The 19639-nt window shown below is 35.4% G+C and overlaps 1 protein-coding gene across 1 annotated transcript; it reads right to left on the bottom strand.

Moving 5' to 3' along the window:
- Positions 1 to 1984: 1984 nt before the first annotated feature.
- Positions 1985 to 16305, bottom strand: LOC132559991 (protein DD3-3-like). The gene is made up of 14 exons (XM_060224640.1): positions 16229 to 16305; positions 11347 to 11400; positions 9191 to 9277; positions 8746 to 8841; positions 8173 to 8317; positions 7758 to 7883; positions 7121 to 7276; positions 6762 to 6967; positions 5633 to 5851; positions 4957 to 5127; positions 3783 to 4018; positions 3255 to 3471; positions 2760 to 2877; positions 1985 to 2377 (listed from the first exon to the last, which is right to left on the bottom strand). The coding sequence occupies exons 1-14, from the start codon at positions 16303 to 16305 to the stop codon at positions 1985 to 1987; spliced, it is 2301 nt and encodes a 766-aa protein (XP_060080623.1).
- Between the last annotated feature and the right edge of the window lie 3334 nt (positions 16306 to 19639).

Here is a 19639-nt window from a genome sequence, read left to right as displayed (position 1 = left end):
TTCGCTGAGTTTCATTAAGTTTCCTGTGATTGGAAAAAAATTAAATGGTATGTATAATATGAAATAATTAACAAGTTCAAATTCATAAGAAATAACTTATATGACGCTGTAATCAATGACGTCATATATATGACATTGACATGAAGAAATGGTATTAATGACCTAGGTTTCTCTCATGCTGTCATTACATCGTCAAAGTCAATATATTCTGTGTCATCAGATGCATCAGTACTGAAGTACCAAAATTTTACCCAAAGTAATTATGTCCAAAACTTTTATCTTTTCAGTCAATGTATATGTCTGTATTGCATTACAGAAAGATCTGTACTTTTGTAATTTACATTTAGGGTAAGTAAAATAAAAAGGGATGTTAGCAATTTAAAATGCTTGTCTGATCGTTTTAATTATTTCCCTCAAATTGATATCCACAGGAGAATTCCTAGCCAGCAGGAATGATTCATACACAAAAAATAAATACACTTTTTAAAAAAATTATTTTTACAATAATGTAAAAATAATTTTTTTAAAAAGTGTATTTAGAGTGTTTCTATCATTTGAAATGATTTTTACACTACACAAAAAATATATTAAAGCTTTCAAAATAACAAACTACTCAGGAAAAAAATAACATGCCCTTCAATAAGTAATGTCCATATCTCAAACACCAGTCTAACTACATTTTCAATTCCATATACGGAATGGCACATTGTTAAAACTTAAGATTTCAACTACGAATGAAATATAACGTTCAGCAATCAACAACATTCAACAGACATTTAACTGACTACCTTCCAAAAAAATACTAAACATGAAATACGATAAATTCCAGAAAGTAAGAATATTTTTCTTGCCGTTAATGACCTACAGTAATTTTACTGGTGCCAAGTAACTATCTTACCAGTTATAGGTAACTAACTTGAAAAAGATCTCTGTACATATGATTTTTGGAAAAGGAAAAAAGAAAACATTTTGTCCTTTATCATATCTTCTATATTTCTGAAGCATAAAATAAGACAACAAAACATTTTATTTTGTGAAAATTTAACTTCCTTATCTTATCATGCTGTATCACTTTTAATGACATGTTTTTTTAATTTTTTTTTGTTTTTTCTTTTTTTCACTTAAAAAATATTTTGGTCCCACAAACTACTGCTTTCTTCAAAAACACAGCAAGAGTATCATTAGCTAAAATTCTGTCAGATGATTATATACAAATTTTACCATCAACCATTTCATCTGCATTTATTATCTGCAAAATTAATCTTTTGAGCATTTAATTTGGACACAACACATCAGTTTTTGCCACTCTACGCACATATTTATGGTAAGTACATCAAATGAAAGTGTTACGCATCCCTGGAATGGAAAACTTCCCTGCCTATAAAAAAGAGCAAGAAAGATTCATCAAGACCTTAAACAGGACAGTAATTCCTACAATATAAAATCCTGATATGTTATCTTGTAATCTAATACTATCATATCATAATTCACACATTTGTGTTTTGTACAAACTGTTTCTTTCCAAGGGCTCTTTTTTTTTGCCATTTTTCAAAAATGGAATAAAATCAGAGAATATTGACCCCTAAAAATAGAACAAAATTGAAAGAGAAAACACATCTCCTTTTTTTTACTCTAAGATTTTGGTGAACTACAAAAAATCTAAAATTACAGAAAAATAAAGTAATTGATCAGGATTTGATTGAGCCTTTGATAAAAAGAATCTGCAAAATTGTTTCCATCACATTTCATGTTACAACAAGTGAACTATAGACGGCTCTTGATATATGAATTAAAATAATGGTAACAGTTAGAAATCTTCTTGACAATGGTATTGTATTTCAAGATACATATTTTTAATACTCAAAAATTGTGTGACCTTTTTTTTTCTTCCCTGAAATATTTGATATTATTTATTCTGAAAAATTCTTCAAGTTTTTTAAAATATTTTTTCTATCAATTCAAGGGTCTTCGCCTCCTAAGGAAATTAGACTTTTTCTTGCATCGAGCGTTCGAGATATTTTGACGACTTCTTGAGTGCTATCCATCGCTCTGGGTGTCGTTTGAAGTAAATGATAACGCCCACTACAATGATGACAAGTGCTACACAAGCTACAACAATACCTATGATTGGTCCATAGTTACTATGGGAACGAACAACAAACACGCCCCCTCTGTTAGATTGCATTGTCAACCTTGCACCATCGACATTTGCATCCACCTTGACCCATGTGCCGAGAGAGTCCTGAGATGATCGATAAGCCTCAGGGTTATAGGCATCCTCATCAATCATCATGGTGATTGTGATTTTCTGTGCATCGTCAGTTAGCTGAGATTCTGGGGACAGTAGCAAAAAGTCGCTTGCATATTCATCACCATACTGAAACAAAATACGGTCAGTTTTTAAGCTTATTTAAAGATTTATTATTTTATATATTGATAATGAGTCCAATTCCTTAACACAATAAATATGTCCCCGTCAAAAAGTAAAACGGTACAATACTAATTATTGGTTAATTATCCGTGTTCGTTTTATGCTTCACCTCATCACTAAAACGGCTTGTTTCAGTCCACTTTACTACTGTCAATCTCCAATGTTATGGCCTCATTGTACCACTGCATATTCCTACTATTACATGTCCAAATCATGGGTCTGCATGTTGATCCCCAATAACAAGACTGTTGAGTAAGTCGATACAGCCCTATAACACGTTGTCAAATAAGACAAGTTTCACTCCAGCTCTATCGCAACCTTCACTCACCTGCATAGAACGACCAATGCCACTCAGTTTATTGTCCCCTTGCGTCCTTGTCCATTCTGCCAGTGTCAATTTCTGTAGCCCTGTAAAAGCTCCTTGCTCAATGTTTACTGAAGCTTTTCTGTAAAGGAGAGAAATTTACATGTGATGAAGGTCGTATACTGGTAAGTCCATCTGCAGATCAAAAGAATTTTTTTTTTCTTTTTATAACAAATTTATTAGATGTCAACAAAAGCACGTATGTATACAAATATATGTCCTCATGCAAGAGGGCTCTCACTCAATGCACATATACAAATTGTACACGTACACAAAGCATTGGAAAAGATATCAGGCTCCACTAACAACCATGTTCCAAGTTCAATCTGTATATTCACAATACCATTTAAACTTCTAAAGCAGTATTTTTGTAGGGTATGTAGAAATTTTTACAGACCCTCCCTATGGGGAGACAGATCTGACTCTGTTAGTAGCGAGATATAAATGTAAATATCTTACCCTGTAGGGAGAGCAACCTGTCCTCCCGTCCAGCCAATGGAAGTGAAGCGCTGCGGAAAGGGGAAAACTGTGACCCTTCCCTTCTGGTCACGGTTGGAGAAGTCATTATTTCTGGTACACATGTAATGGTAAGTCCCTGTCTGACTGACTTTCCTCAGGCCCAAATCAAAGTATGGTCCTGCATCATCAAGTTGGGACAACTCTCCTCCAAATTGACCTATTGTATTTAAGGTAGAAAATTAAAAAACAAAAAACAAAAAAAACATGTGATACGTGCAATGAAATAACAGAATCAAAATTTACACTTTTAAATGCATGTAGATGAGAGAAACAGAATGTTCAAGAGCAAGCATAAACTGAAACATCACATGAGAATATAAGATAAAATTTATTCTATCTATAGTAATGACGACCTTGAACTTGGTATATGTGGTTAAAAATCAAATTTTTGTTCAGCTGCCTTTCATCACTCCAAGAAACATGAAAATACATCAAATATTTCTAACATAAAAGTACAAAGTTGCCTACCTGGAGAATTCATGGCAAGATGACCTAAATCAGTTCTGGACATTCCAAGGAAACTAGAGTTTGACAGATGGTCAGGGTAATTGTTGCCATAGTGACCAAACACACTTCCTGGGCCAAACTGTACCCCACTGCCTTCTGGGAAATTTCTGGGTCTCAGCTGAAGAATGTTGTTCCTGTCTGTGCGTGCCAGGCCATTTCCTTCATTGTTGGCATTGTTTGTGTTGGACCCTGTCCACCTGAAATGTAAATACAAACACTCAAAAAATACTTTATACATAGTAGGAGTGTATTTTACACCAGTTCAAATTGTTTTAGGGGCTTAAACATTTCTGATTATCTAAAAGAAGAACAATCGCTATACTAAGGATAGGCTCACTCTCAAAACCACCAGCATATACTCAACATGCATGTCAAGAGTCAGCACAACTTTGTTGGATGCAGCTGTATAATTTATATTTGCTACAAATTTACACCAACAACTATAATATTTAAGATCAATTGTCAAAAGGCAGAAATGTTTAAAGTTCAAATTATTTGCAATGTACTCTACTAATCATATACTTATTGTTCATAAACAAGGTCTTCTGTAGAGAGCTATAGGTCAGAGGTTATATCATACACAAATCATTGTAATATGTACATTTCCTGTAGAGAGCTATAGGTCAGAGGTTATATCATACACAAATCATTGTAATATGTACATTTCCTGTAGAGAGCTGTAGGTCAGAGGTTATATCATACACAATCATTGTAATATGTACATTTCCTGTAGAGAGCTATAGGTCAGAGGTTATATCATACAAAATCATTGTAATATGTACATTTCCTGTAGAGAGCTGTAGGTCAGAGGTTATATCATACACAATCATTGTAATATGTACATTTCCTGTAGAGAGCTATAGGTCAGAGGTTATATCATACACAATCATTGTAATATGTACATTTCCTGTAGAGAGCTGTAGGTCAGAGGTTATATCATACACAATCATTGTAATATGTACATTTCCTGTAGAGAGCTGTAGGTCGTAGGTTACATCATACACAATCCTTGTAATATATGCAGCATCCCTATCAGGGAACTGCAGGTCATAGGTTATATGACATTTGCTCACTGTATTTGTATGGTATTCCCAACAGAGCACTTAAAGTCAATGGACATATCATCAGTACTTACTGTATATGTACAGCCTCCCCTACAGAAAGCTGCAGGTCATTGGGTACAAAGTCATACTCCACAGAAGGGTACACCTGTACAATGTTCCCTCTCTTTCCTCTCACATTAAGGTTGTGTATCTGGGTATTCTCGTATCCTGCTGGCTTCTTCCGTATAGCAAAGGAATGGGATCTGAAATAATGTCATTCAATATTCCAAGATTATCTCCCTTTCCTCTGTTCTTACTCTGAATTATATGAAATTGAAAATAGCAATAATACTCTTTAGTTATTAAATCCAATATGGTAACCTGTCAACTATCTTTTTTTCTGATTCAGTCCCAAAAATCTAAAGAAAAAAAAAAGAGACCAAGGGGAACCTATACATAAAATCTGAGAAAGAGCTATCCAGCCCTTGTCCAGAAATAGGTGTAAGGAGGATTGTTCACGGACAGACATCAGTTGGGAGGACAATGGACAACAGCCCACAGACAGTGCTATATGAAGAGCCCAGCATCTGCAGGAAGGTAAAGACCTGAAATTGGCTATGACAAGAGTAACTCCTATATATGTTAAATAATCCTATAACATGAATCACAGTCTTTTTTCTGCAGGTCTATGAAGAACACTTACAATAACAGCCTCTGACGATGAATTAAATATATTTGAACTTGACATGAGCTTAAAGAGTTCTTTACCTGTCCTGAAAGGTCCGCCCATACTGTGCAGTGTTGATGGCTAACTCCAGAGTGAATTCTGCATCATCAAACAACTTCACATCGGGATATTCCTCGAACACATAGCCTCTCTGTTCTGCTGCTGTTTGACTGGGGAAGCCATATGTAGGGGCCAGATTGGGCGAGTTATTTGCTGAGGTTGTGTTCCAGGGGTCATAATCATTAGTGGATATGTTGTATCTGTGGATCAAATAAAATGTTTTGAATAATATGCAAACAAGTTACCAAAAACTGAGTTAAAATTTAACCTGAACTATTAGTTACAAATTTACATTTGTTCTTGTTAGGAGACTATCTCCTCTTTAAAGAACATCTCTGCTGCGATAACATCCCTGTAAAGAAACCTCCTCTGTTAAGAGAGTCAAGAAAACCTGTAGAGAGACCTCCTCTACAAATAACATAAAGGACAGACAAACCTCTGTTCAAAGACAACAAAACAAAGACCTCTTCTCTTAGGTGACTACCTCTGGTAAGAGACCACCTATGTTACATGATCTCGGTTAAGTAATCCTTCTGTGAAGTGACCACATCCATTAAGAACTAACCTTATTTGAGATACAATTTATGTTAAGTGTCTACCTATGTACAGAGACTCCCTCTGTCAATTGACAAACACCATTAATATACCACCTCTGTTAAGAGACCACCTCTGTTAAGAGACCATCTTTGTTTGATGGCCTCCTTTGAAGAGTAATACCTCCATTTAGACTTCCTCAGCTGAGAGACCACCTCAGTTGAGAGATTTCTTTAGAGATTGTGTTCTTTTGACAGTATTCACTTAAATGTCATTACATACTTACTTTATTCAAGTTTTTTTGTGCCTTTTTGAAGAATAGATAAATAAGAATTTTGTGAATCCTAGCTTAGGCATTATCAGGCATTCCCCACTCATCAAAGACTTGTGTAAATAAAACACTAGACACCAGTACCTTTTGTTTGGAGGATTTGAAATATCAGTCTGAATTGTTTTACAAGAAATGAACAGGTCTGTTCATAAACTCTGTTGATAAATCTGTAAATTTAAGTATGTGATTCAATTTTAATGATTTGAGGTTGTGCCGTCTGAAATTATTTGCAGAAATGTTTTTACCTCATTCTTACGACACAGTTTTCATGGCTGATGTCTGGAATGGTCCAGTTGTAGACATTGGGATGACCACCGAGGCCGTTACCAAGATGGTTGTCACGAGTGAATTCTGTCTCACGACAATCAGGGGGAGATAACCCATGAGACGGAAATTCTCTCCAAATTCCTCTCACACCTCCATCAGGGTCATTATTAGGGTAAGTGAACTCCTACAAATAAACAAGGAATGAAAGAGAAGGCAACAAATATTAGATCTATTTAAATGTATCATCCAGAAAATTAATCAATTTTGTAATCAGACATCATATTTTTTATACATTAATAATGTGTAAAGTATCTCTATTTTGGAAAGAATTACTTACCTCACAATCCTGTTTGTTATTGGGAATGGTGAAACCTTTGTAATTTTCGAGAATCATATCCCGAGGGAGATAGCAACCCCAACGTGACTTGGTGTTTTCACTTTCCCTTTGGTAGTAAGCGCATCGGCTGACGTCATTGGTCATCACAACTATGTCCTAAAAAGATTCCACAGATATGTATCAGTTACATCAGATGACACAATTATAAATCTGCTTGTTATTTCGTTTTATAGTAAGTGGACCTATTGGTGTGACCTTTGACCTTATCATTCTCACTATTTATCTATATCGGGACTTTTGTATCTTGAAAAGTCAAATTGTTGTTCAATTAATAAAAAAAATCAGCAAAATATTTACACTAACTTCCTTCACATTGCAATAAAAAAATTCATTCATTTGTAATTTTTGCGCTTTTTTCTCACAATGTATTTTAACTTAAAAAGAACCTTTTTACTTGGTATTTTCCGAAGAATCACTTACGCAATTTTCTCAACAGTAACATCAAAGAACAATAAATTTCCGATGTGCAATTTTTATCACTAATATTATTCACCTGCCTGATAAAGACTTTTGATTAATTTATGATAAGATAATATAGATTCTGATTGTCTTTACAAAATCCAATGATGTGGTATACCTTCCACGGTGATGGGTGCCAGTACGGGTAATAGTCCCGTTCCTCAGGACACTCGTAGCCACGGCGATTGCCATTTGGATTCTGACGTGTGTTCACAGCATACTGTCTATTACGCTGATTCAAATTCTAAAACAGAAAAAGGTCCCATATTTTTATGACCACTGATTCAAAGTAAATTTTAAATATGAAGGATATTTAAATGTCTTATACACCATTGGAAACAGCTACCACAGACAGGAGTGACATCTCTCATACAGTCATAATTGCCAACTACCCGTTCATGTCATTGACAACAAGGTTATCGCAGCTATAAAATCACATTTCTCCTTTTTTTTTAATTCTATATTTTGCTTATTGCTGCTTAGAAATTTGTCATAATTAACCAACAGATATTTTTAATTTTCTTAATGGTTACCTGGTCAGCAGTGAAGAGTCCTTTGTTGCGCTGCCTCATACGACAGTTGCTATAGTGATGAATATCCTCGTTCATGCCGTACTCCTTATCTGTGTTACAGTCGAAGTTTTCACATTCATTTTGATTGTTAGCCTCCGGAATGGTCCTTCAAATAAACCAAGATGTAGAATTTTATTTTTTCTTTATTTAGTAAAGTCTTATAGATATTTTTACTTTTAAGTCTAATTCATGTCTGCCCTAACTGTAAATGTATACTCCAGATTTACAACCCCTTCTACACAAACCACCAGTGTTAGTTTACTACGCCTAGGTAATATGATTACACTAAAACCTACCTGTCTATGGAACTTTAAGTTGCTCCATATCATATTACAGTAACAACATTCAAAATGAACCTGTTTTAGTTAAGTTATTATCATAAAAATTTTAATCTGTTTAAAAGATCCTGCGACTAATTATTCAAAGGGGCATAACTCTTATCATCATGTCAGGAACAGATACTGAAAACACCAATCAGATTTTAGTGAACTGACTAAAATCGGAGTAATACACAACTACACCAGCTGTACTTACTTTGTGGTGGCACCATCCCTGACGAGGTTGTGACACATGTATTGAATCACCAACTCACAGTGGCAGTTAGGACTGTCACAGGAATGCTGGTTTGTCCTAAATGTATAATTTTTTTTGTATCATTCTTTCTTTAAAATTTTGTAAATGTTACAAAAAACAATATTTGTACATAAACATCGTAATGTGTGATTGATTTTATTCTTATACTACAAAATTATTCTATCACTTTCCTTTACTTTTCTAACTTTCTCTTCTTTTATTCTCCATAAATGACAATTATATAATTACGAACATTTTAAAGCCTACTATTTTGGTTTATAGACAGGTCAACATATCTTTGATAGCATCAAATAACTGTTCATTAATTGATTATTTAAATCACATTAATGTTATCATTCTATATGAAAACACTAACATTGAACTTGTGATAATAATTTCAACTTACCATTCAATCTGGAGAATGGACCCAGAATAATAATACAGAGAACCTACATTGTAACCACCCCGATTATTGTTCTGGGAGTCAAACATTCTGAAACCATAAACAAAAATTTAACTGTCACTCATCCTATTTACAATATCAATCCATCCTACCATAAGTCCACAAAATCAACACACCTCTGATTCAAATCAGGTGTGGCATTATTACCAGACAATGGTGAAGTATTCATAAACATTCTTATTGAAAAGCAATAATATGAGCGGGCTTATCAGCAGATATATATAGCTGCAAGCCTTCAATCCTATATTAAGCAGTAATAACTTCTAGAAAACTTTCGCATTCAAAATTTGGTATCCTTAAGGGAGAGAGCGATGTTTAATAATAGTATTTCCGGAGGTAATTAGGGACGACACATCTCTCTCACATGAAATAAAACACCTGTTAATTTAATTCAATTGGTATCAATTAAATATTTCACATTTTTAGATAAAATACTTGCAGGCAAAACACGATGAGAAATTCTGAAGAAATAGTTTTTTGCTCCCAATATTAACACAAGAGATAGGTATGACAAATAGCTTGCCTATCTTATATATTTTACTATGAAAATGATGTATTAAAATAGATGATTTCCCCATGCAGGTAAACTCGCTCATGTGTATCTGTATTTACAGCATAAAGGCAACAGACAATGACATTAGTTAGAGCTGTCTCTTGTTTTAAATCACAGTGCTGATGATAATTATACAAACATTAACATCACAAACAACAATGCTGACAGTTATAAATGTACATGCTTCGCATCGGCGATTTTTTCACCCGTTTTGCCGTCAAAAGCAGGAAGTTTCCTCTCAATGAAAAGTGTGTTTTCATGAAATTAAGAAAACAAATTAAAATCTTCCCAACATTTCAGAAAATATTGCAGTATTTTTCAAAATATTCCTGATGTGGAGTGATGACAGAGCTTTCCATAGCATAATTATCTTTAGTTATGAAAAGAATTTCACTTTCAATGTGAACTCATCCAATTAATCAGAATTTTAGACTAAAATTGCCCATGTAAATACAACATATCTAAAGTATCATCTTTGTGTGAACAATGAATGAAATACTTCACAATAAATCAGAGAAACCATTGTTAACACAGTACGACACACCAGTCACAGGAACTATTGTGAACACAGTACGACACATCATTCACAGGAACTATTGTTAACACAGTACGACAGATCAGTCACAGGAACTATTGTGAACACAGTACGACACATCAGTCACAGGAACTATTGTGAACACAGTACGACACATCAGTCACAGGAACTATTGTGAACACAGTACGACACATCAGTCACAGGAACTATTGTGAACACAGTACGACACATCAGTCAGAGAAACTATTGTTAACACAGTGTGACACATCAGTCACAGGAACTATTGTAAACACAGTACGACACATCAGTCACAGGAACTATTGTGAACACAGTACGACACATCAGTCACAGGAACTATTGTGAACACAGTATGACACATCAGTCACAGGAACTATTGTGAACACAGTACGACACATCAGTCACAGGAACTATTGTGAACACAGTACGACACATCAGTCACAGGAACTATTGTGAACACAGTGTGACACATCAGTCACAGGAACTATTGTGAACACAGTACGACACACCAGTCACAGGAACTATTGTGAACACAGTGTGACACATCAGTCACAGGAACTATTGTGAACACAGTACGACACATCAGTCACAGGAACTATTGTGAACACAGTACAACACATCAGTCAAAGGAACTAAAGAGAATCTAATTCATATTGATGTTTTTCTAGCTACAAGCCTTTTATCCAGTATAATACAAACGCACAAGTAACACAAACATCAGAAAATAATTTTGATAATGAATCTACTTGCATTCCCATTTTTCTTTCACAAAGCTTTCACAAGTGACCTGTGGAATGTCAAACACTTCAATTTCAATACACTTTTTGCTAATACATTTTAAGTTGCCTATAATTTATGATGTAAATTATCCAATGTATCATAATAATTCATGATACTAAATAGCCTCTGGATATTTAAAGTATCTCCACGGAGAACATAATATACCTATTCGTTGATAAACTGATGCCACATTATTACATATCTATGACGTACCTGTTATTGTTTGCTCTGTTCCGTGTTTCTTCATCGAGTCTATTGTTACTTCCCCTGAAAAATTAAAAAAAAAAAAGCATATCAGCAGCGAAACAGTAAAAAGTTATTTTCCCTGAAATAAATAAAAATAAAAACAAAAACATACAGACGAAATTTCGTCTGAAAAAGCAAGTAACTTTCATCTGAAAATACTCAAATAAATACAGTTCATCAGATAGCATTACCTCCTCTGACAGACATGTGTATTTATCAAAACAAATAAAATATGCAAAATATGCATAACAGAAATGAATTACTTCCTCTGAATTACCAGAACCAAAACCAAAAATGAAAAAAATAAAAATTACTAAAAAATATCAATCACAAGAATATAACCATAACGTATGAGATTACCCTCCGTACCCTGCTGTTTAAAAGAATGACACAAAATCATATGTCAATATTACTAAAACAGGTGTTAATTCCATTCCACCACTGTTAACAATATTGTAATGTAGATCATCTTTAAAAGCTGATATTTTTGAGGATGGTTGGGCATCATTCGCAAATGACTACAAAATCAGCAACTTTGTTACATAATTAATTATGGGATATATAAATATGAGAATCACTAATTAAAAAAACTTTGTCAATGACAAATGCTATTTTTGACAGACAACAGAAAAAAAAGAAATTTCTATTTGTTATTTTAAGAGAACTTGTGTGGAAAAACTAAACTTTGTGGTTTGGCCTATCTGTTTCCATGTCAACAGAAAAATATTTAAATGGAGAACTTCCCAAGGGCAAAAGACATTACTTCAGTACTAAATTAATAACTGTGCAAAGTTTTGAGTAATCATCTTGAACAGTCTCAGAGCAATGGTCCAGAAAAGACCTTGCACGGACGGATGCATGGACGGACAGAGCAAAATTTGATATCCTACAGGGAGATAAAAGGTTTGGAAATTGCATATATACAAAATCATATCTGCTGCTGAAAAATAACTTCTTTTTTTTTAATACAATTTTCAGTAGTTTTGAAGTTATTATTCAGATTAGCTTGCAGAAAACTGGAGTTCATTAGAATTCATCAAAGGAAGTCAGGCTATAGTAGCGTTTGTACAGAGAAAACTGGAATGGATGAAAGGTCAAATCCTAAAAATTTACTGAAGTGTCTTGAATTTGAAGGTAAAGTTTGGCCAACAAGTTAAGCGGAATGTCAAAAATAAAAACCAGATTGTGAATGATTAATGAAAAGTGAAAACCATTAGATATGAAAATCTCATTTCATCAAAAAATAGAAACAAGTGTCAAGCAAACCTTCAGACATTATTAGAAACTCTGACTAATCCTTCACAAAGAAGTGTAATTATAACCGTCTTGTGTATACTGACATTCTGTCTAATGTGACACAGACACCTTGTGTATACTGACATTCTGTCTAATGTTACACAGACACCTTGTGTATACTGACATTCTGTCTAATGTTACACAGACACCTTGTGTATACTGACATTCTGTCTAATGTTACACAGACACCTTGTGTATACTGACATTCTGTCTAATGTTACACAGACACCTTGTGTATACTGACATTCTGTCTAATGTTACACAGACACCTTGTGTATACTGACATTCTGTCTAATGTTACACAGACACACCTTGTGTATACTGACATTCTGTCTAATGTGACACAGACACACCTTGTGTATACTGACATTCTGTCTAATGTGACACAGACACACCTTGTGTATACTGACATTCTGTCTAATGTTACACAGACACCTTGTGTATACTGACATTCTGTCTAATGTGACACAGACACCTTGTGTATACTGACATTCTGTCTAATGTTACACAGACACCTTGTGTATACTGACATTCTGTCTAATGTTACACAGACACCTTGTGTATAAGGACATTCTGTCTAATGTTACACAGACACCTTGTGTATACTGACATTCTGTCTAATGTTACACAGACACCTTGTGTATACTGACATTCTGTCTAATGTTACACAGACACCTTGTGTATACTGACATTCTGTCTAATGTTACACAGACACCTTGTGTATACTGACATTCTGTCTAATGTGACACAGACACCTTGTGTATACTGACATTCTGTCTAATGTGACACAGACACCTTGTGTATACTGACATTCTGTCTAATGTGACACAGACACCTTGTGTATACTGACATTCTGTCTAATGTTACACAGACACCTTGTGTATACTGACATTCTGTCTAATGTGACACAGACACCTTGTGTATACTGACAATGTTACCTTGTGTACATTCTGTCTAATGTGACACAGACACCTTGTGTATACTGACATTCTGTCTAATGTTACACACACACCTTGTGTATACTGACATTCTGTCTAATGTGACACAGACACCTTGTGTATACTGACATTCTGTCTAATGTGACACAGACACCTTGTGTATACTGACATTCTGTCTAATGTGACACAGACACCTTGTGTATAAGGACATTCTGTCTAATGTGACACACACACCTTGTGTATACTGACATTCTGTCTAATGTGACACACACACCTTGTGTATATGGACTTTCTGACTAATGTATTAGTAAGCATCATTCTATCAATAAACAACTTCATTCATTTCACACAACTATAGAGCGAAACATCTGAGAAATACAAAACCTGAGAAAATTGCAATGTAGGTCATGAAACTTCATATTGTGTGACTCCATCACAATGTAAACTGCTTCATCATGACTGAACACACCTTTAATTACAGGTATGTAGCTATTTATAGATGGTTTCAATTTCTTTATATAGTTGACTTAAGTTTCTTTAACAATGGAACTCATGATAGATTAACCACCTTTGTCCCAGTGGTATTCAGAAATTACCATGCAATATTACTGTAAACTCTGAAAATATGACATACTTGTATAATATAACATACATCAAGGATATGAGAAATATTTAGTGTGTAGTCACATGAAAGCAACTTAAATTCCTTACCCACCGATCCATATTTTATACAAAGTGTACAGAGTATGGATTAGGTCATTGGTGTCAAGTGGCAATGTGTGAAGAGTCAATGGTCACTTTGACGACGATGGTCATTGATTGACAATCCTAAATTTGTCATAATGTTCATTTCAGTTCATTTCAAGCAACAAATTGCAATTAGCATACAATAGAAAAGATGACTGCTGTTAGAATTGATGTAGAAATGAACAAAACAATTGAAACTTTATGTTTCTCATTGACGGACTTTCTTAAGAAAATGTCAACCTCTTTTTCACAACCAGAACAAAACATTTTTCTAAACTTGCAGGAAAAACAGGGAACTCAAGTGGTGAGACAAAAGACGCACCTCATTTTAACATTTGATCTGGAACTTATAACTATAGTACTCTACACTACCACATCTTCAAAATCAAATACTGTTTATCCTTTTTGTTGTTAACTGAGAGAAGACTTACCTGAGGCCATTCTATAATGTACTCTTCATCAGATGTCCCCTATTAAGTGTCATTACAGGTCAGAGGTCAATGATATATCACTGTGGAAGGTACTTCCTTAATCAATGACTCTACAATTACAGGTCATTTCCTCTCCTTAATACACATGACACACTTAGGCTGGAACCTTGACCCTCCCTAAGACCATAGGGACCTGACTTGTCTGTCTATACACAAATAGTGGGAGTGTTCAGATATTTAGACAAGTGTGGTGCCTGTGCTCAGACAAGTCAGACACATTCTCATCAAACATTTCTAAATCTCAGTCCAAAATTTATGTAATAGTACCAAAACAGCAAGTTAAATTTGTGTTGTCTCATATTAATAATGAAGGATAAAAAGTACCTTGGACGAAAGATGACTGGTATCTGAGATAGAGGAGAATGGGTAGATGAAATCGGGATGGAGGTTGGTGGGTACCTGGGAAGGAGGAGTCAGAGCAGATGAACTAGGCTGAAGGACAATAGGTGACCTGGGATGGAGGAGGGAGGGGGGCAGGTAACCTCGCTTAGAAGAAGAGAGTAGGTGACTGACCTTGGAATAGAGGAGGACAAGTGACCTAAGATGGAAGAGAGCAGGTAATTGTAAACCTGCAATCGAGGAGGGCAGGTACTGTGGATGGAGGAGGAAGGGTACCTGAGAGAGAGGAAGTCAGATGACTGTGATTCTGGAATGAAGAAGGACAGGAACACTGACTTGGAGAAAGTGGGTACCTTACGATGAAGAGGAGAGATACCTGGGATGGAAAGTTTGATATGCAAATACATGGGATGGAAGATATAGCCCATGGTATTTCAGATGAAGAATGGAAAGTTCATATGTATATATACTTATGATAAAGAATGGGAAAAGCAAATACCAGGTGTTGAAAGGGTAGTTGTTTGGAATGAAGACGAAAGATACCTTGGATTGAGAATTTGATAATAGTTTATAGGGATGTACATACTTAGAAAAGTGTTCAGTGCATTCTTCATAACTGCCCAAAAATTGAGAAACTGGAAAAAAAAATCCATGCACATTGTGTAGGTATTAAGTAAAGAAAGTCGAAACATTGTTCAACTTTTACCATGATCTATACACGTACAGAAGTATCTTAATCCTCTTATAGATGTATTGCGGTTATTTATTAGTCTGTCATTCAACGTCACAGCCAATATTGTGCTGGCCATAACAATACGATCGATATCAACGACCGAATCTCTATTATATACACTACTGGGCTTCACATTGTATTACCTGTGTAAGCCTGTGCAGGCTTCTGTCATAATCTAACGACGTGATTCAAGCCTTACATGTTGATAAATCTAAAGTCGTCGTCTATGTGTTATCGGGGAGTAATTACAGAAACAATTGAAATTGATAGTATACAGAAATACAGTGATTGATATAATTACTTACCTTGGATTGTGTAAATATATATCACAACTCACGGCTGTTATTAGTGACAGAAGAAGAGTGAAAACGCCGGCAGACATCTTTACAAAATGACACCACCAATTCATAATAAAAGTTCAAACCGGACACCACATACATGTATACACATTTGATTCCAAATAAGGTAGTAAGCACAACAATAGACGGTGAGATAACTTGACCCGCTGATTCGCTTCAAGCACATGATCATGACCCTACTTCCTTATCGCGACAAACACCTGTTACAGCTCCGAGATAAAAACATAGTTCTGCTTAAAATAATCATAGAACTTAATTTAATTGCTTTAGTTTTTTTACGTATTTATCATATGAAAATATTATTTAATTCTTTGACTTATAGACATAAATAAAACTTATACATTTCCACTTGTTCACAGAAAGATGGCTAGCGTAGTGATACTTAACCAGAAACATTTGTAATAAGTCATAGGTCATGAAAACAAAGTCTACTTTCACTTCATCAAAAAACGTATTATTTATTTAGATTTTCGACAAACCAATGAAAGACTTAATATAAATATATACATAATGTATTTTTGACGCGGTCCCATAGTAATACATATCACCATGATTCTATAAGTATCACTCTTCATCAATATGTGCAATATATCCCAAAAACACGACAACGTTGAGTCATTGTCTATTTTTGTCAGGTTGGTATAGTTTTCCTCAAGCGTGACGATTGATAGTGACAACTTTCTATTACGTTGTATTGTTCTTCTGTGCGTGAAAAAAAGTACGCGCATGTAGATATTTCAATTAATGGACGTAATGTTTGAGAAATACTTCGGAAATATTGAAGTTATTTCAATAACAACCTGCTATCTTCGTCTACAGAAAACAAGATTGATGAACAGAGTTAAATACATCATGTATATTATTTGTACATGTGAACATTGTTATTATTTGTCTGGAATCAAATTGTGTTTACATTTAATGCTTATAGCTGTAAGAAGTACTTCTAGGCGCTGGTGCCGGGACGGTGTGCATTGTGGTTGTTGCTTCAGGTACAACTAATGAGCTGTTTCGGTAGTAAAGATGATGAAATATTAAAGATTATAGTCTACACTCAATAGCTGTACCTTTCCTACAGAGATCAAAAGTTATAGGATTTCTACTAATACCATGTTGGTGGAGTAACTCGGAGTATAATACAATTACACACTTTTATCTTGGAATTCTCTCCACTGATCGGTGTCAGATATCATGGACACGCATATATCTTACCATTTTACAGTCGCATTAGTCTCACAAATTAAAATATTCAACGTGAATCTATATGAAGTTTGTACAGGAACGTATAATACTATATCATACGTTCTTGGTTTATATATACATTTTATTTAACACGAGCAGTTTGGAAGATATAGAACTGTTTTCATTTCTGATGTTGATGACTGTACAGAGAAGAGGTTTTAAATATCGACGCCTTCTATGTTCTCATACTTACGTCGTTACATCGTTTGTAAGCCAGACTACCGGAGTGCCTCACGAGCCAGGTGAGTAGATAAATGCGAACTTAATTATTTATTTATTTATTTATTAAACAGGTTTTACTTCCACTCTTTCAACCTTTCGGCGTTTCAGTGGATGAGCTTTCGTGGTTTTGAACGTCGCTTCTTATAAAGTAGTTAGGTTGAATTCGTCCTGAAAAATCTATCCTTTACACTAGTGCCGAATTTCACTCTCGGGAATTCTTTGTGCAAATCTTAATACATCATTGAAACATCAATATTAGGCCTGCTGTTGATACTAATGGAAAAGACAATTCACGTGACATGATTCGATGATGGGTAAATAAGATAATCCCGTTTGTGACGTCACATTTTTGTGGTTTAGCCTGTTTAGCACGTAACTTCTTGTGTTAAAGTTCATACTAACACTGAGGATGTTAGCGTTTTCTTGATCTATTTGGTAGTGGAGAGCGCGAGTCCACGAGGTCCTGCGGTACAACTCAGCATAATATTTCACGGTAAGATTGTCATAGGTTGGGCAATGTCTCCGTTGATCAGCGGACGTCATGTTTATATTGTACTATCAGTTATGTGATCTAATATACAAACATCGGCTCTATTTATAGTTTTGAAACATTTTCTGGTTAGTGTAAGGCTCGAGACTTGATATGTCCTAAGAATGTACCATTATTTTACCCCAATGCAACTTGAGAAAGTATTTTTTTTGTCCTTCTAAAGTATAAAAAAAACCTTAGGAAATCTAGCCAATCACAGCACCGCTACATCAAAAGAATAGTTATCTTTCACATACTTACAATGTTATTAGTGTAATAACGATCATTACTCTCTATATTTTGTATATAACACGTGTGTGATATCGTTGATTTCACCAAGCGTTCAAATGGAACATGTTGTTCAACTATGGAATAGAGACGTCGGCCGTGCTGACCAAAGAGTTTCCTTTATACTAACTGACCTGGCATGAAAGTTTCGCCAAAAGTTTGAACGAAAACAAACGGTGTTGTTCCCAATGTACATCCAGCGACAGAGTGTTCACTGCTACCAAACTGTTCTTCGCTAGGTAGATAGTCCATTACCAGATCAACTACGGTAACCCTTCCCTCGCTAGGTAGATAGTCCATTTTCACATCAACTACGGTAACCCTTCCCTCGCTAGGTAGATAGTCCATTACCAGATCAACTACGGTACCCCTTCCCTCGCTAGGTAGATAGTCCATTACCAGATCAACTACGGTACCCCTTCCCTCGCTAGGTAGATAGTCCATTTTCACATCAACTACGGTAACCCTCCCCTCGCTAGGTAGATAGTCCATTTTCACATCAACTACGGTAACCCTCCCCTCACTAGGTAGATAGTCCATTATCACATCAACTACGGTACCCCTTCCCTCGCTAGGTAGATAGTCCATTTTCACATCAACTACGGTAACCCTTCCCTCGCTAGGTAGATAGTCCATTATCACATCAACTACGGTACCCCTTCCCTCGCTAGGTAGATAGTCCATTTTCACATCAACTACGGTACCCCTTCCCTCGCTAGGTAGATAGTCCATTTTCACATCAACTACGGTAACCCTTCCCTCGCTAGGTAGATAGTCCATTTTCACATCAACTACGGTAACCCTCCCCTCGCTAGGTAGATAGTGCATTTTCACATCAACTACGGTAACCCTTCCCTCGCTAGGTAGATAGTCCATTATCACATTAACTACGGTACCCCTTCCCTCGCTAGGTAGATAGTCCATTTTCACATCAACTACGGTAACCCTTCCCTCGCTAGGTAGATAGTCCATTATCACATCAACTACGGTACCCCTTCCCTCGCTAGGTAGATAGTGCATTATCACATCAACTACGGTACCCTTTCCCTCGCGAGGTAGATAGTGCATTATCACATCAA

The sequence above is a fragment of the Ylistrum balloti genome, unplaced genomic scaffold (genome assembly GCF_031769215.1).
Source record: "Ylistrum balloti isolate Yb309-2 unplaced genomic scaffold, AGI_CSIRO_Ybal_v1 Utg371000, whole genome shotgun sequence".
NCBI classification, from domain to species: domain Eukaryota; kingdom Metazoa; phylum Mollusca; class Bivalvia; order Pectinida; family Pectinidae; genus Ylistrum; species Ylistrum balloti.
This window is presented reverse-complemented; position numbering and strand designations above follow the sequence as displayed.